The sequence below is a fragment of the Salvelinus fontinalis genome, chromosome 37 (assembly GCF_029448725.1).
Source record: "Salvelinus fontinalis isolate EN_2023a chromosome 37, ASM2944872v1, whole genome shotgun sequence".
Taxonomy (NCBI): domain Eukaryota; kingdom Metazoa; phylum Chordata; class Actinopteri; order Salmoniformes; family Salmonidae; genus Salvelinus; species Salvelinus fontinalis.
This window is the reverse complement of record NC_074701.1, coordinates 8,748,961-8,764,072: the sequence shown is the minus strand read 5'-3', so window position 1 is coordinate 8,764,072 and position 15,112 is coordinate 8,748,961. Positions and strand designations below refer to the sequence as shown.

Sequence of the window (15,112 nt, the reverse complement as noted above, 5' to 3'; positions counted from 1 at the left end):
GTGCATGTCAGACCAAAAACCAAGCCATGAGGTCGAAGGAATTGTCCGTAGAGCCCCGAGACATGATTGTGTTGAGCCACAGATCTGAGGAAGGTTACCAAAACATTTCTGCAGCATTGAAGGTCCCCAAGAACACAGTGGCCTCCATCATTCTTAAATGGAAGACGTTTGGAACCACCAAGACTCTTCCTAGAGCTGGCCGCCCGGCCAAACTGAACAATCGGGGGATAAGGGTCTTGGTCAGGGAGGTGACCAAGAATCCGATGGTCACTGACAGAGCTCTAGAGTTCCTCTGTAGAGATTGGAGAACCATCCAGAAGCAATATCTGCAGCACTCCACCAATCAGGCCTTTATGGTAGAGTGGCCATGCGGAAGCAACTCCTCAGTACAAAGGCACATGACAGCCTGCTTGGACTCTCAGACAATGAGAAACAAGATTCTCTGGTCTGATGAAACCAAGATTCAACTCTTTGGCCTGAATGCCAAGCGTCACGTCTGGAGGAAACCTGGCACCATGGTGGTGGCAGTATCATGTGGGGATGTTTTCCAGCAGCAGGAACTGGGATACTAGTCAGGATCGAGGCAAAGAGGAACAGAGCAAAGTACAGAGAGATCCTTAATGAAAACCTGCTACAGAGCACTCATGATCTCAGACTGGGGGTGAAGGTTTACCTTCCAACAGGACAACAACCCTAAGCACACAACCAGGACAATGTAGGAGGGGTTTCAGGACAAGTCTCAATGTCCTTGAGTGGCCCAGCCAGAGCCCAGACTTGAACCCGATCAAACATCTCTGGACACCTGAAAATAGCTGTGCAGCGACAGTCCTCATCCAACCTGACAGAGCTTGAGAGGATCTGCAGAGAAGAATGGGAGAAACTCCCCAAATACAGGTGTGCCAAGCTTGTACTGTCATAACCAAGAAGACTCGAGGCTGTAATCGCTGCTAAAGGTGCTTCAACAAAATACTGAGTAAAGGGTCTGAATACTTATGTAAATGTGATATATTTTTAAAAAATGAGCAAACATGTATATTGTGTGTAGATTGATGAGGGGGAAAAAACAATGTAATCAATTTTAGAGTAAGGCTGTATGTAACCTAATAAAATGTGGGAAAAGTCAAGAGGTCTGAATACTTTCCGAAGGCACTGTATATCCCTTCCTCCCATTCCTCCAGCCAAATCACAGGTAGTCCTTTGTAAATATGAGCAAATACGCCATTATACTATATACAATGTGAAGTTGAATTAAAATGTGTTGAATTGAGTAGAAGTGTGTATTTCCGTGACAGGTTTTTGCATAGCACATGCGCAGAACGTTTAGAAAACGTTAGTAAATAGTAAAATGTTGGTGTCGTGACAACACTACTCCCATAATGTATTTGGAAATAAACAGACTATTTATAGGAATTGTTTTGAAAACACTGAAATACTTTTCAAATTCCAATAGAAGTAGTTGATTAGGGCCACATTATTTGAAAATAAATCATTGAAAATACTCAAATACACAGAACATAAGAAATTTAAATAACAAATAATCAATTAAATACACATGTATACGAACCCGGGTCTGACACACACACACAAACGTCTTACCTGTTTGAGCTGTTCGTCTGTCTGCATGGGGGCCATGTCAATGTCCTCCTCTGGAGACTTGGACTCGGGAACTAGGACCTCCCTGTCTGTGTCCATGGGCTTCAGCTCCTCCGCCATCTTGTCAAAAAGGACCAGGCTGTTCTTGGTCTCAGTTTCAGCCTCGGCTACAGGGTCTGGCTCTGGGTCCGTCTCATACGGTTTCTCCACAACCATCTCCATGGGCTCTTCGTCAGACTCCTTCTTCTCAACATCCACCTGAACAACAGAAACGTCCAGAAAACAAGTTATCGCCTCACCATCTTCGTGATCCCGCGGGGATCTTTTCATTCTATTGCGTGTTTGCTGTCGATCAGTTGTAATGAAAATCAGGTTTTTTTGTAGACTAATGTGAGACTTCAGTGACAACACAGACAAACAAGGGAAATGAACTCAAAGCCATTGGATGTGCATTGCATACTTCATGTTCTATCTATCTAATATCTATCTAAGTTAAATCAGTAACTACCTCCCCCACCTCTTGTTGTTGCAGACTCTTGGCCATGGGGTGATTGTTGGGGTCGGGGGCACCTGTGGGGGCCATGATGGGCTGCTGGAACACTGTAGTACCAGCGCAGAGGGAGGAGGCGCCTAGTGATGACACGTTAATAGCTGAACTCTTAGCTCCGCTATGGGGTACCTGGCGACCTGGAGAGGAGACAAGAACGGAGAAAATGTCAACATGCTATACACGACAAATATATAACGGCTTTAATAACAAATATCAACATACTAGAAAAATATATAATGTCTAGCTTTAATGGATGATTGACAAGTGTTTAAAATTCAGTGGTGGATTTGAGAGACATTTACCACTGCTCCAAATGATACAGTATGAAGGCAACAGAAATACATACACGGGTGTTATACGCGAGATGATAGGTAGGTCACGGTGCTTACTGTTGTACTGGTGAGGCACTAAAAACTCCCCCAGCCACTCTGTGAGGGCCAGTTTCAGGGCCAGCTGAGGGCTGTACAACATGTCTGTCTCCAACTCCTCATCACTGCCCTCATTTTCCAGCCTGATCTGGATAGACACAGTACTGTCCTCTCCATCCGCTGAGAGAGGGAGGAAGGAAGGGGAGAGAAGGGGAAGGAAGGACGGGGATAAATACAGATACCATAACAAGGTGTAATGTACAGGCCTGATTGAATACTGCGAAAGTGCCTCCTTCCCTTCCTCTATTGGAGAAATCACTCATGTGACTGGACGGAACTGAAAGCCATGTAATCTGAATGGACAGAATGCTGTGCTCTTTCGAGAACATATTTTTTTTGTGTCACTCTAAAACACCTACAGACATGAGACTTTGCGGGGCAGCCATTGTGTGTACCTCGCGTGACACTGTCAGTGACCCTACTCTACTCTATAAACACCAAAACAAACATTCACTTGGCCTCCAAATAGACACGTGGATTAACAATGCATAACAGTGCTAAAGACCATACACCTTTAAGACAGGGGTGACTACATGGGTTACTGCTGTCCTGCGACTCTTGGTTTCTCTGCGGAGCTTCATTGATCAGTTATTGTCACTAATTGGCAATAACACACCAGTTCAGGACAACAATAAATACCAACACACACAGCAGTCCTTGAGGACTAAAGCTGTACAACCCTGCTTTAAGACATTTGCCTTTTAGGTTAAATCTGGCAAATTGCAGAACATAATGTCGCTGAAAAAAATACACCTATTAAAGTGAATAAATAAATAAAGTCCACCCCAGTCAGACTAATTTCACTGTACCAGAAAGTTCCAGAACTGACAAATGAATTCAATTGTGGGATTAAAACGAAAGTCTAAATCAGACTTACTCATGGCGACATCCTTGCGCACTCCGTTCATGTTGGACTTGTACCAGGTGGCCAGGGTGTGGATGGCTACGAAGTTGGACTCGAACTCACAGTTGGGGTTGGTGAGAACCCCCTTGAGGCGGGGGATGAGCTCCGTGGAGCGCCCCTTGTACGGCCCCAGGAACAGACGCTTCTGGTCGTAGTCGTTGGCATGGATGTTGTCCCAGATTACCGGAGCTCTCTTCAGGATCTTAGAGACCTCCTCTATTGATTCCACTGTGATGTCTTTCGATACCACCTTAGGACCTGGAAACATCATTTCAGATATATCTAGGAGTCATAAAAGTTATTAAGTATGTTACAAGGTCTGTTAAGTGTTTAAGGTTGACAAGTGAGTGCCAAAACATGTGTAATTTGAATTTGTTTCCGATCTCCTGTACCTGTCCACAGCACTTCAATACCAGGCAGCAGCTTCTCTCCTACTGTGTGCAGGTAGGGGGACTGGGCAACATTGGGGTAGCAGAATGTTCCACAGTACTCTGGTTTAGTAAAAACACAAAGAAAAACATACATAGAACCTATATCTTCCGTCAACTATGAATCCGGACCAAATTTCAGTTACATACATAAATACAGGGCACGTCGATACACAGATACAGGTTATCCAGGGTCGTGTTCAGTCGGCACGGAACCGAAGAAGCCATTCCGAAAAGGAGGGAAACCGGGAGATACTATATAAACTAAGAAATGCTTGTTTTTGTTTTCGATTGCAAAACATGTGTATGCATGTATGTATGTATGTATGTATGTATGTATGTATGTATGTATGTATGTATGTATGTATGTATGTATGTATGTATGTTACCTGTGGGGCAGAAGAGAAAGGTCTCAGGTTCTCCCAGGTACTGAAAGATCTCGTTGGTGATGGACACCTGGGCATGGGCGAAGGAGCTGAACACTTCCTTGTCGGCGGGGCACATGTTGTGGTCAATGTCGTCAAACAGTAAGGCAAATGACTTGCAGCCAAAGTGAGTCACCTGAGCGAGAGCATTAATTATGAGACGATGTGTTAAGGCTGCAGTAAATGAGTAAGTGCAGACAGTCAAGGATGTAGAGGTCATAGAATTAGGAATTAGAATGGACATGAACCGTATGATGATATAATGGTCGGCCATTTTGGTTAAGGAGTGGGTCAATCATGGTTTGCCAGTTCAGTGATAAGATAGTGTAAAATAATGAATGTATTTGCACTGTATGTTTGTTAGCTAGCTAGCCAGTCAGTCCTAGAAAAATAATTCCCCCAAAAATTCAAATTAACTGGCAATATGCTAACATTCCACTCAAACAAACCAAAAACTGGACGAAATCAGTTGATGATAGGATTTTTACAAGTTGTACATTTGCAACAAGTACTGACATTGTATCATATAAAAAGCACTCACCGCTTTCCAAGAAAACACAAATGTAGACATTTATGATCGGTTTACATATTTTAGAGGCAATATATACAGAAAATGTGCTATAAAACCTGTATTGATAACTATATATTACACCGCAGGCTGCTGATTTACAGGCTCCTAACCAACTTTTCTATTTTGTTAGTTTTTTCCACATTGTTTGTAACTTATTTTGTACATAAAGTTGCTGAGTCCTACGCGAAGGATATACTGCTTTCCGGAGACCAGGCCCATAACCCAATCATTAGCGGGAAGAAAATGCGGAGATACAGAGGGAGAAGGTCGGGGTGCCTTGTTAGGATTCGTAGGCGAGTGAGTAAATCGCCATTACCTTCGGTTCTATTGGCCAAGGTGCAATCACTGGAAAACAACCTCAATGATCTATAGTCGAGACTATCCTACAAACGGGACATTAAAAACTGTAAGATCTTATGTTTCACCGAGTCATGGCTGAACGACCACACAGATATCAAAGAACCGGCTAGGTTTCACAAGGCCGCGGACCAGACGGATTACCAGGGAGCGTACTCAGAACATGCGCAGACCAACTAGCAAGTGCCTTCACTGATATTTTCAACTGCTCCCTGACCGAGTCTGTAAACCGAGATGTTTCAAGCAGACCACCATAGTCCCTGTGCCCAAGAATGCAAAGGTAACCTGCCAGAATGATTACCGCCCAGCAGCACTCCCGTCGGTAGCCATGAAATGCTTGGCCTGGTCATGGCTCACATCAATACCATCATCCCAGAAACCCTAGACCCACTCCAATTCGCATACCGCCCCAACAGATCCACAGATGATGCAATCTCAATCACACTCCACACTCCCCTGGACAAAAATAAAACACCTATGTGAGAATGCTGTTCATTGACCACAGCTCAGCATTCAACACCATAGCACCCACAAAGCTCATCACTAAGCTAAGGACCCTGGGACTAAATACCTCCCTCTGCAACTGGATCCTGGACTTCCTGATGGGCCGCCCCCAGGTGGTAAGGGTAGGCAACAACACATCTGCCACACTAATCCTCAAAACCGGGGCCCCTCAGGGGTGCATGCTTAGTCCCCTCCTGCACTCCCTGCTCACCCACAACTCCAACACCATCATTAAGTTTGCTGACGACAACAGTGGTAGGCCTGATCACCGACAACTATGAGACAGCCTATAGGAAGGAGGTCAGAGACCTGACAGTGTGGTGCCAGGACAACAACCTCTCCCTCAATGCGAGCAAGACAAAGGAGATGATCGTGGACTACGGGAAAAGGAGGGTCGAACTGACTCCCAATAACATCGACGGGGCTGTAGGAGTGGGTCGAGAGATATGTTCCTTGGTGGCAGCATGTCCACATCCTCAACAAACTATCATGGTCCAAACACACCAAGACAGTCGTGAAGAGGGCACGACAACAGCTTTTCCCCCTCAGGAGACTGAAAAGATTTGGCATGGGTCCCCAGATCCTCAAAAAGTTATACAGCTGCACCATCAAGAGCATCCCGACCGGTTGCATCACCGCCTGGTATGGCAACTGCTTGGCATCCGTCAGTAAGGCACTACAGAGGGTAGCGCGTACGGCCAAACATCACTGGAGCCACGCTTCCTGCCATCCAGGACATATATAGCTATAAGACTGCTGAACAATTAATCAAACGGCCACCCGGACTATTTACATTGGACCCCCCCTTTGCTTTTACACTGCTACTACTCTCTGTTTATTATCTGTGCATATGCATTTATTATCTATGCATAGCATCTATGTGAACTGATTGCTCCCCATCTATCTTCAGAGCTCGTGCTGCTAGGCGACCTAAACTGGAACATGCTTAACACCCCAGCCATCCTACAATCTAAGCTTGATGCCCTCAATCTCACACAAATGATCAATGAACCTACCAGGTACCACCCCAAAGCCGTAAACACGGGCACCCTCATAGATATCATCCTAACCAACTTGCCCTCTAAATACACCTCTGCTGTTTTCAACCAAGATCTCAGCGATCACTACCTCATTGCCTGCATCTGTAATGGGTCAGCAGTCAAACGACCTCCACTCATCACTGTCAAACGCTCCCTGAAACACTTAAGCGAGCAGGCCTTTCTAATCGACCTGGCCGGGGTATCCTGGAAGGATATTGATCTCATCCCATCAGTAGAGGATGCCTGGTTATTTTAATTTTTTAAATGCCTTCCTCACCATCTTAAATAATAAGCATGCCCCATTCAAGAAATTTCGAACCAGAAACAGATATATCCCTTGGTTCTCTCCAGACCTGACTGCCCTTAACCAACACAAAAACATCCTATGGCGTTCTGCATTAGCATCGAACAGCCCCCGTGATATGCAACTTTTCAGGGAAGCTAGAAACCAATATACACAGGCAGTTAGAAAAGACAACGCTAGCTTTTTCAAGCAGAAATTTGCTTCCTGCAACACAAACTCAAAAAAGTTCTGGGGCACTGTAAAGTCCATGGAGAATAAGAACACCTCCTCCCAGCTGCCCACTGCACTGAGGATAGGAAACACTGTCACCACCGATAAATCCACTATGATTGAGAATTTCAATAAACATTTTTCTACGGCTGGCCATGCTTTCCACCTGGCTACCCCTAACCCGGTCAACAGCACTGCAGCTGATGTTCTGAAAGAGCTGCAAAATCTGGACCCCTACAAATCAGCTGGGCTAGACAATCTGGACCCTTTCTTTCTAAAATTATCTGCCGAAATTGTTGCAACCCCTATTACTAGCCTGTTCAACCTCTCTTTCGTGTCGTCTGAGATTCCCAAAGATTGGAAAGCAGCTGCGGTCATCCCCCTCTTCAAAAAGGGGGGAAACTCTTGACCCAAACTGCTATAGACCTCTATCTATCCTACCCTGCCTTTCTAAGGTCTTCGAAAGACAAGTCAACAAACAGATTACCGACCATTTCGAATCCCACCATACCTTCTCCGCTATGCAATCTGGTTTCAGAGCTGGTCATGGGTGCACCTCAGCCACGCTCAGAAACAATACTGTGCAGCCGTATTCATTGACCTGGCCAAGGCTTTCAACTCTGTCAATCACCACATCCTCATCGGCAGACTCGATAGCCTTGGTTTCTCAAATGATTGCCTCGCCTGGTTCACCAACAACTTCTCTGATAGAGTTCAGTGTGTCAAATCGGAGGGCCTGTTGTCCGGGCCTCTGGCAGTCTCTATGGGGGTGCCACAGGGTTCAATTCTTGGACCGACTCTCTTCTCTGTATACATCAATGATCTTGCTGCTGGTGAGTCTCTGATCCACCTCTACGCAGACGACACCATTCTGTATACTTCTGGCCCTTCTTTGGACACTGTGCTAACTAACCTCCAGACGAGCTTTAATGCCATACAACTCTCCTTCCGTGGCCTCCAATTGCTCTTAAATACAAGTAAAACTAAATGCATGCTCTTCAACCGATCGCTGCCTGCAACTGTCCGCCCGTCCAACATCACTACTCTGGACGGTTCTGACTTAGAATATGTGGACAACTACAAATACCTAGGTGTCCTAGATTGTAAACTCTCCTTCCAGACTCACATCAAACATCTCCAATCCAAAGTTACATCTAGAATTGGCTTCCTATTTCGCAACAAAGCACCCGTCACTCATGCTGCCAAACATACCCTTGTAAAACTGACTCTCCTACCGATCCTCGACTTCGGCGATGTCATTTACAAAATAGCCTCCAATACCCTACTCAATAAATTGGATGCAGTCTATCACAGTGCCATCCGTTTGTCCCCAAAGCCCCATATACTACCCACCACTGCGATCTGTATGCTCTCGTTGGCTGGCCCTCGCTTCATAATCGTCGCCAAACCCACTGGCTCCAGGTCATCTACAAGACCCTGCTAGGTAAAGTCCCCCCTTATCTCTGCTCGCTGGTTCTTGAACTGCATTGTTGGTTAGGGACTTGTTAGTAGGCATTTCACGGTAAGGTCTACACCTGTTGTATTCGGCACATGTGACAAATAAAAGTACGACAATATTTTAGGTTGACCATAATTATATGACACAATTTCTGATATATCACGCCTTACTTCTATTTTCATGCATATGTAAAATCATGATTATGCCTCTACAGCCCTTCATTCCAATTTAAACTGGTTAGAATTTCTCCCTGACCAATATGGCTGGAATTGTCATCCCTTCCTGGAACTTGGAAGGTTTATAACATAGTCTACCATATTCAATTACTAGAGGGGCTACGTGCTCAGTCAAGGATGTAAGACTATAGGCCTATGTGCTTGACCGTGATGAAAGATGATCGTCATTAGCAAGACAGTTCTCCTCCAACCCAATCCCAACATCTCAATCAGCACATTAGCAGTGGTTTTAGTGCATTGTCTGAAAGGGAAGGAGGGATGCATTTTTAAAAACCGGTTTGTGTTACCTGGTCGAGTTTCCTTTTGAGTGTGGACACTTCTTTCTGGTTGGAGAAGGTGATGTCGAGGCCCGGGGAGATGGCATAGATGAACTCAATCCCATACTCCTTTGCAGCACTGATCAGGGTAATCAGCTGTTCTATGAGAGAGAGATGCATTAGTTGTTATAGATACTATTTCACAACAATGCCTTTTTTTATTTTACTATTCAATGTGCCACTCACTCACACACACTTTGTATTGATGTGAAATATGTGAGACAGTTTGTTTATATATATATATTTAAAATATGTTATGAATTGCTGAAGGGATGCTCAGACCTAGAAATGTAAAACTGAAATGCTCTGAGAATGTTCAAGGAGGCAACTTAATTCCCTTTTAAAAAATTTAAGGGAAGATTGCAGAATTAGGTTACTGTTAAAAAACATTCTGATTTGTTTCATCCAACTAAAAGTCCCAAAATGACATAACATTACATTTGTATTTTGGGAGAAATATTTACTCTGAATTTGACCGAAGTCGTGATGGAAAGCGTTCGGAAAAGTGACGTCAAGAGAAGAACACACGAGTGAATATCAGCAGGAGTGAAGCCATTGTCCACATAAGACAGTGAAGACCAACATTACATTTACATTTACATTACATTTTAGTCATTTAGCAGACACTCTTATCCAGAGCGACTTACAGTAGAGTGCATACATTTTATTACATTTTACATACTGAGACAAGGATATCCCTACCGGCCAAACCCTCCCTAACTCGGACGACGCTATGCTAATTGTGCGTCGCCCCACGGACCTCCCGGTTGCGGCCGGCTGCGACAGAGCCTGGGCGCGAACCCAGAGACTCTGGTGGTGCAGCTAGCACTGCGATACAGTGCCCTAGACCACTGCGCCACCCGGGAGGTCGCCCGGGAGGTTTGACGTCATAATGACATTATTACAACAGCCCTATGACAATGTTATAATAACGTTACAATACTGTTGTGGAACAACGTTGTCATCTTCCTCCTAAATACAGAGAGTTAAACTCTGCCTCCAGCGGGTGGTCTTTGTGGACGGAGTCTGATTCTGGACAGGTGATGTCACCATCTCCCAGCATCTTCCACCAAGGCAGGCGACCGGCCTGGAGAAAGGCATTGTGGGATTGCCGGGCGCGGGCGGCTACGGGGGCAGAGCGACTCCTGAACACGACACAGTCGGTTACTGTGGCGACACTGAGTGAGGGGGCATTCAGCAGTAGTTCCATCATACCTAGTCCTCCAGTTGTTTTAGAAAAATATATTTGGCACTATGAATAAAGCCAACTTATCATCTCATCATATCCTGTGTTTTTCTTAATTCCGTATCAGCAAAAAAATCTAATTATATATAATGATAAATATACACATATATACACACACAATACAAGTCAAAAGTTGACACGCCAACTCATTCAAGGGTTTTTCTTAATTTTTTACTATTTTCTACTATGAAATAACACATATGGAATCCTGTAGTAAGCAAAAAAGTGTTAAACAACACTTAGGATCATTGTCCTGCTGGAAGGTGAACCTCCATCCCAGTCTCAAATCTCTGGAAGACTGAAACAGGTTTCCCTCAAGAATTTCCCTGTATTTAGCGCCATCCATCATTCCTTCAATTCTGACCAGTTTCCCAGTCCCTGCCGATGAAAAACATCCGCACAGCATGATGCTGCCACCACCATGCTTCACTGTGGGGATGTTGTTCTCGGGGTGATGAGAGGTGTTGGGTTTGCGCCAGACATAGCGTTTTCCTTGATGACCAAAAAGCCCAATTTTAGTCTCATCTGACCAGAGTACCTTCTTCCATTTGTTTGGGGAGTCTCCCACGTGCCTTTTGGCGAACACCAAACATGTTCGCTTATTCTTTTCTTTAAGCAATGGCTTTTTCTGGCCACTCTTCCGTGAAGCCCATTTCAGTGGAGTGTACGGTTTAAAGTGGTCCTATGGACAGATACTGCAATCTCCACTGTGGAGCTTTGCAGCTCCTTCAGGGTTTTCTTTGGTCTCTTTGCTGCCGGTCTGATTAACGCCCTCCTTGCCTGGTCAGTGAGTTTTGGTGGGCGGCCCTCTCTTGGCATCCGCCAAACCCAGATTATCCCATCGGACTGCCAAATGGTGAAGCGTGATTCATCAATCCAGAGAACGTGTTTCCACTGCTCCATAGTCCAATGACGGCGAGCTTTACACCCCTCCAGCCTACGCTTAGCATTGCGCTTGGTGATCTTAGGCTTGTGTGCGGCTGCTCGGCCATGAAAACCCATTTCATGAAGCCCCCGAACAGTTCTTGTGCTGATGTTGCTTCCAGAGGCAGCTTGGAACGCGGTAGTGTGTGTCGCAACCAAGGACAGACAATTTTTACATCCTAAACTTTTGCACTTGGCGGTCCCTTTCTTGTGTGGCCTACCATTTTGCGGCTGAGCCTTAGACGTTTCCACTTCAGAATAACAGCACTTACAGTTGACCGGGGCAGCTTTAGCGGGGCAGAAATTTGACAGACTGACTTGTTAGAAAGGTGGCATCCTATGACGGTGCCACATTGAAAGTCACTGAGCTCTTCGGTAAGGCCATTCTACTGCTAATGTTTGTCAATGGAGATTGCATGGCCGTGCCCTCGATTTTGTGGCTTAAATAGCCAAATCCACATACTTTTGTATACCGTATATAGGCCAATGAAGATCAGGCGGTTCAAAAAAATATATATATGTACTTGAAATAAACAATGAGATGAATCCGATTGGTATTTGACCATTAATCTCTACAAAGTATTCTGTGTAGTATTCTGTTGGAATTGTTGTTGTAGCTAGCTTATTCCACCCCAAAACCCCACGCAAGATCCCTTTAATGCTGATGCATTTCAGAGTAAGCTCATTCATCAGAAAATAAACCTATCGCAACAAGCACAAACAGCAACACCTGTGCACTTTTATATGTAGGTATATGTGACAGGAATCATTTCAACCCATGATGAGACAAGCTCACCTGCTTCTTCTACTGAGTACATCTCTCTCCAGAACATCCTGTGCTTGTAGTCATCTTTAGGAGCGTAGAGGTATGTGTTCAAGCCCCATTTCTGCTGTCTGGGGAACCCAACACATATTGTGATTAACACAGGCTTTGTGTTACACGTTTTGCTTTGTTTATCACAGAACATATTGACAACGTTCATTGAACACATTTCCAATGACATTGAAAATTACTGTACATTCACTGACTCCATTATGATAGAGCACTAGTCAACACCATACGCCAGCCTGCTGTACACAACCATTACATTACCTCCTGAACAGCTCTTTCCTTTGTTCCATTGTCCATGGCCGGCCGTAGAAGCCTGTTGAAAAAAAAAAAGTCAAACAGTCAGTTTTAAACACACATAGCAAACATTTCAGGTCTGCAGACATCCACCCCCATCTATTACCCTGGCTTTGTAGGTTCAGCTGCCACGCGTTTGCCATGAAGACAGTGCCGCTGGTCCTTTTGGCGGTAGGAATGTGAGACAATATATCCACAGGAAAGTATTATAACATCAACTTTTCAAAGCGCTGGTAATGCATTCACCTGAAGCATGCGCAGAACCATGTAAACACGTGCACGAGCTCAGCAAGTATTTGTATCTAGTGCACATGATTCAGGTGATAGAAATCTGAAGTAACTACCGGCGCTTTGAAAAGTGTACAATTATATACTCAACAAAAACATAAATGCAACATGTAAAGTGTTGGCCCCATGTTTTATGTGCTGAAATAAAAGATCCCTGAAATGTTCTATATGCACAAAAAATGTGTCTCAAATTACGTGAACAAATGTGTTTACATCCCTGTAAGTGAGCATTTATCCTTTGCCAAGATAATCCATCAACCAGACAGGTGTGGCGTATGAAGAAGCTGATTAAACAACATGATTACTACACAGGTGGGGACAACAAAAGGCCACTTTAAAGTGTGCTGTTTTGTCACAACACAATGCCACAGACGTATCGAATTTTATGGGAGTGTGCCATTGACATGCTTGTGAGAGGAGTTTTTCCTGAGTCAAACGCTCATTTCTGCCCCACATAGAATTCAATGCTATTCAATGTAGGGTTACCAGGCAAGGGTGCTAACGTTACATCAAGCTTTTTCAGAATCCATTTAACTATGCTGATCGGATTAAACATAACGACATCCATAATTCATACAGATGGGTCATCGAACTTGAACAATTGTTAATAGTACAATACAGAGTTAATGACACGTCCGGAATAATCACAATTATTCTCTAAAACGTATCAAGCTCAGCTGTAAAAGTAATGGTTGGCTGGCTGGCAAATGAGTATGCCACTCTCATTTGACTAGTCTGCAAATCCTGTATGCATCAAAAACAAAGACAGTAACTACAACAAAACAACGTAATTTATCAATAACGTTATATGTTCTGCTCACCCTCCACGACTCCACTGATGAATTTCCTGCGGCCCGACAGCTCCACCTCTATGTTTATCGGTTCTTCCACGAGGCCAGATGCTTCGGAACCAGCCTTAGATGGCCCCGAACATGGGCTCGCTTCAGTCTCCGCTTGAGACGTATCCACCACCGGTGTGTCTTTCTGAACCATTTCTACAGACGGTCTGTTCTCGTAGCTAGCACCAGACAGGGTTGAGAGGAAGAAAAAAAATTGAACCAGAGGGGAATCTGATCTGAAACTCCGGTGATAGCGAGGAATTGGAGGATATGCTCACAGGCCGCAGAACACAATAAATATTGTTCGACTTGTCCGTCCAAATTAGATTCACGCAAACAAGTTTCTAGTAAAACGAAACGACAGCTAGATGTTAGCTAGCTTCAGTTACCAATCTGTCAAAATATGAATAGGTAACGTTAGCTTGCTCGTTGGCTAACGTTGCTAGCAATGCTGCCTTCCGCTGTGCAAAAATACTTAATTTAGAATAATATTATGTCATATTGCATATTTGTTGACATACTTGTGCGCAACAACAAAAAATACATTTACGATTAATAAAGTATATATTTGTTCCTGTGAATATCTCTACTAGTCTTTTAGATTAGCCCTAGTTTCCGCAGATTCTTCCTGTTTACACCGACTGCGCATGTTCAGGAGACTGGATCAAACTAGTCGCCACCAGACATTAGTGGCAAAACACTATTCGCCTTGATCACAAAGTTTATTCAGAACTCAGATTGGAAGGCGTGGGCTTACTTGAGAGATATTGTTGTAATAAATATATAAGACAAATTCTTCATTCACAAAACCAACTTACACCGAGAGGAAAGTTTTTCTGGAACATGCTTATTCCTGACATTGTCTGGGAAAATGCATGGTTAAGGCCTTACAAATACTGTATACCAAACAAAGTTAAGGAAGTGCACTTCAAAATTTAACATAAGGTATATCCATGTAATTCTATGATTTCCAAATTTGTGGCTATTGATGATATCTGCGTTTTTTGTGAAAAATAAGGTGAGAATCTGTCTCACTTGTTCTTTGAATGTAAATTTGTGTCAGAATTTTGGGAAAACCTTGCAAAGTACTTATTTACCATTATGAACACTGCCTATATTTTTAACATAAAATATATATGTTACTATTGCAATGATAACAAAACCACTGAAATGATTGTAATTTTTTTTATTATTGTTGCCAAATACTTTATACACAAACAAAGATTCCAAAATTCTATACCAAAATTACCAATTTTTCTGATTGAATTTAATTATCTTATTAAAACATTAACCCTAGTGAATAACAACAAGAATAACATCTTCATGAATCATTATAATAAGATATTTTCTAAGTGGATATAAT

The 15,112-nt window shown here is 43.7% G+C and overlaps 1 protein-coding gene across 3 annotated transcripts in view; it reads right to left on the bottom strand.

Moving 5' to 3' along the window:
- The window catches only part of LOC129836073 (protein O-GlcNAcase-like), a 35,373-nt gene extending 20,958 nt beyond the window's left edge, over positions 1-14,415 (bottom strand). The window contains exons 1-10 of one of the 3 annotated variants that reach the window (XM_055901841.1): positions 13,732-14,415; positions 12,590-12,641; positions 12,293-12,390; positions 9,297-9,427; positions 4,293-4,464; positions 3,868-3,966; positions 3,449-3,733; positions 2,533-2,691; positions 2,102-2,280; positions 1,597-1,851 (exon numbers count right to left, since the gene is read on the bottom strand). In XM_055901841.1, coding sequence (XP_055757816.1) covers positions 1,597-1,851; positions 2,102-2,280; positions 2,533-2,691; positions 3,449-3,733; positions 3,868-3,966; positions 4,293-4,464; positions 9,297-9,427; positions 12,293-12,390; positions 12,590-12,641; positions 13,732-13,903 — 1,602 coding nt within the window. In that variant the 5' untranslated portion in view covers positions 13,904-14,415. Of the gene's footprint in view, positions 1-1,596; positions 1,852-2,101; positions 2,281-2,532; positions 2,692-3,448; positions 3,734-3,867; positions 3,967-4,292; positions 4,465-9,296; positions 9,428-12,292; positions 12,391-12,589; positions 12,642-13,731 lie in introns of those variants that run through there. The other 2 variants (XM_055901842.1, XM_055901843.1) reach the window with 2 other exon arrangements.
- Between the last annotated feature and the right edge of the window lie 697 nt (positions 14,416-15,112).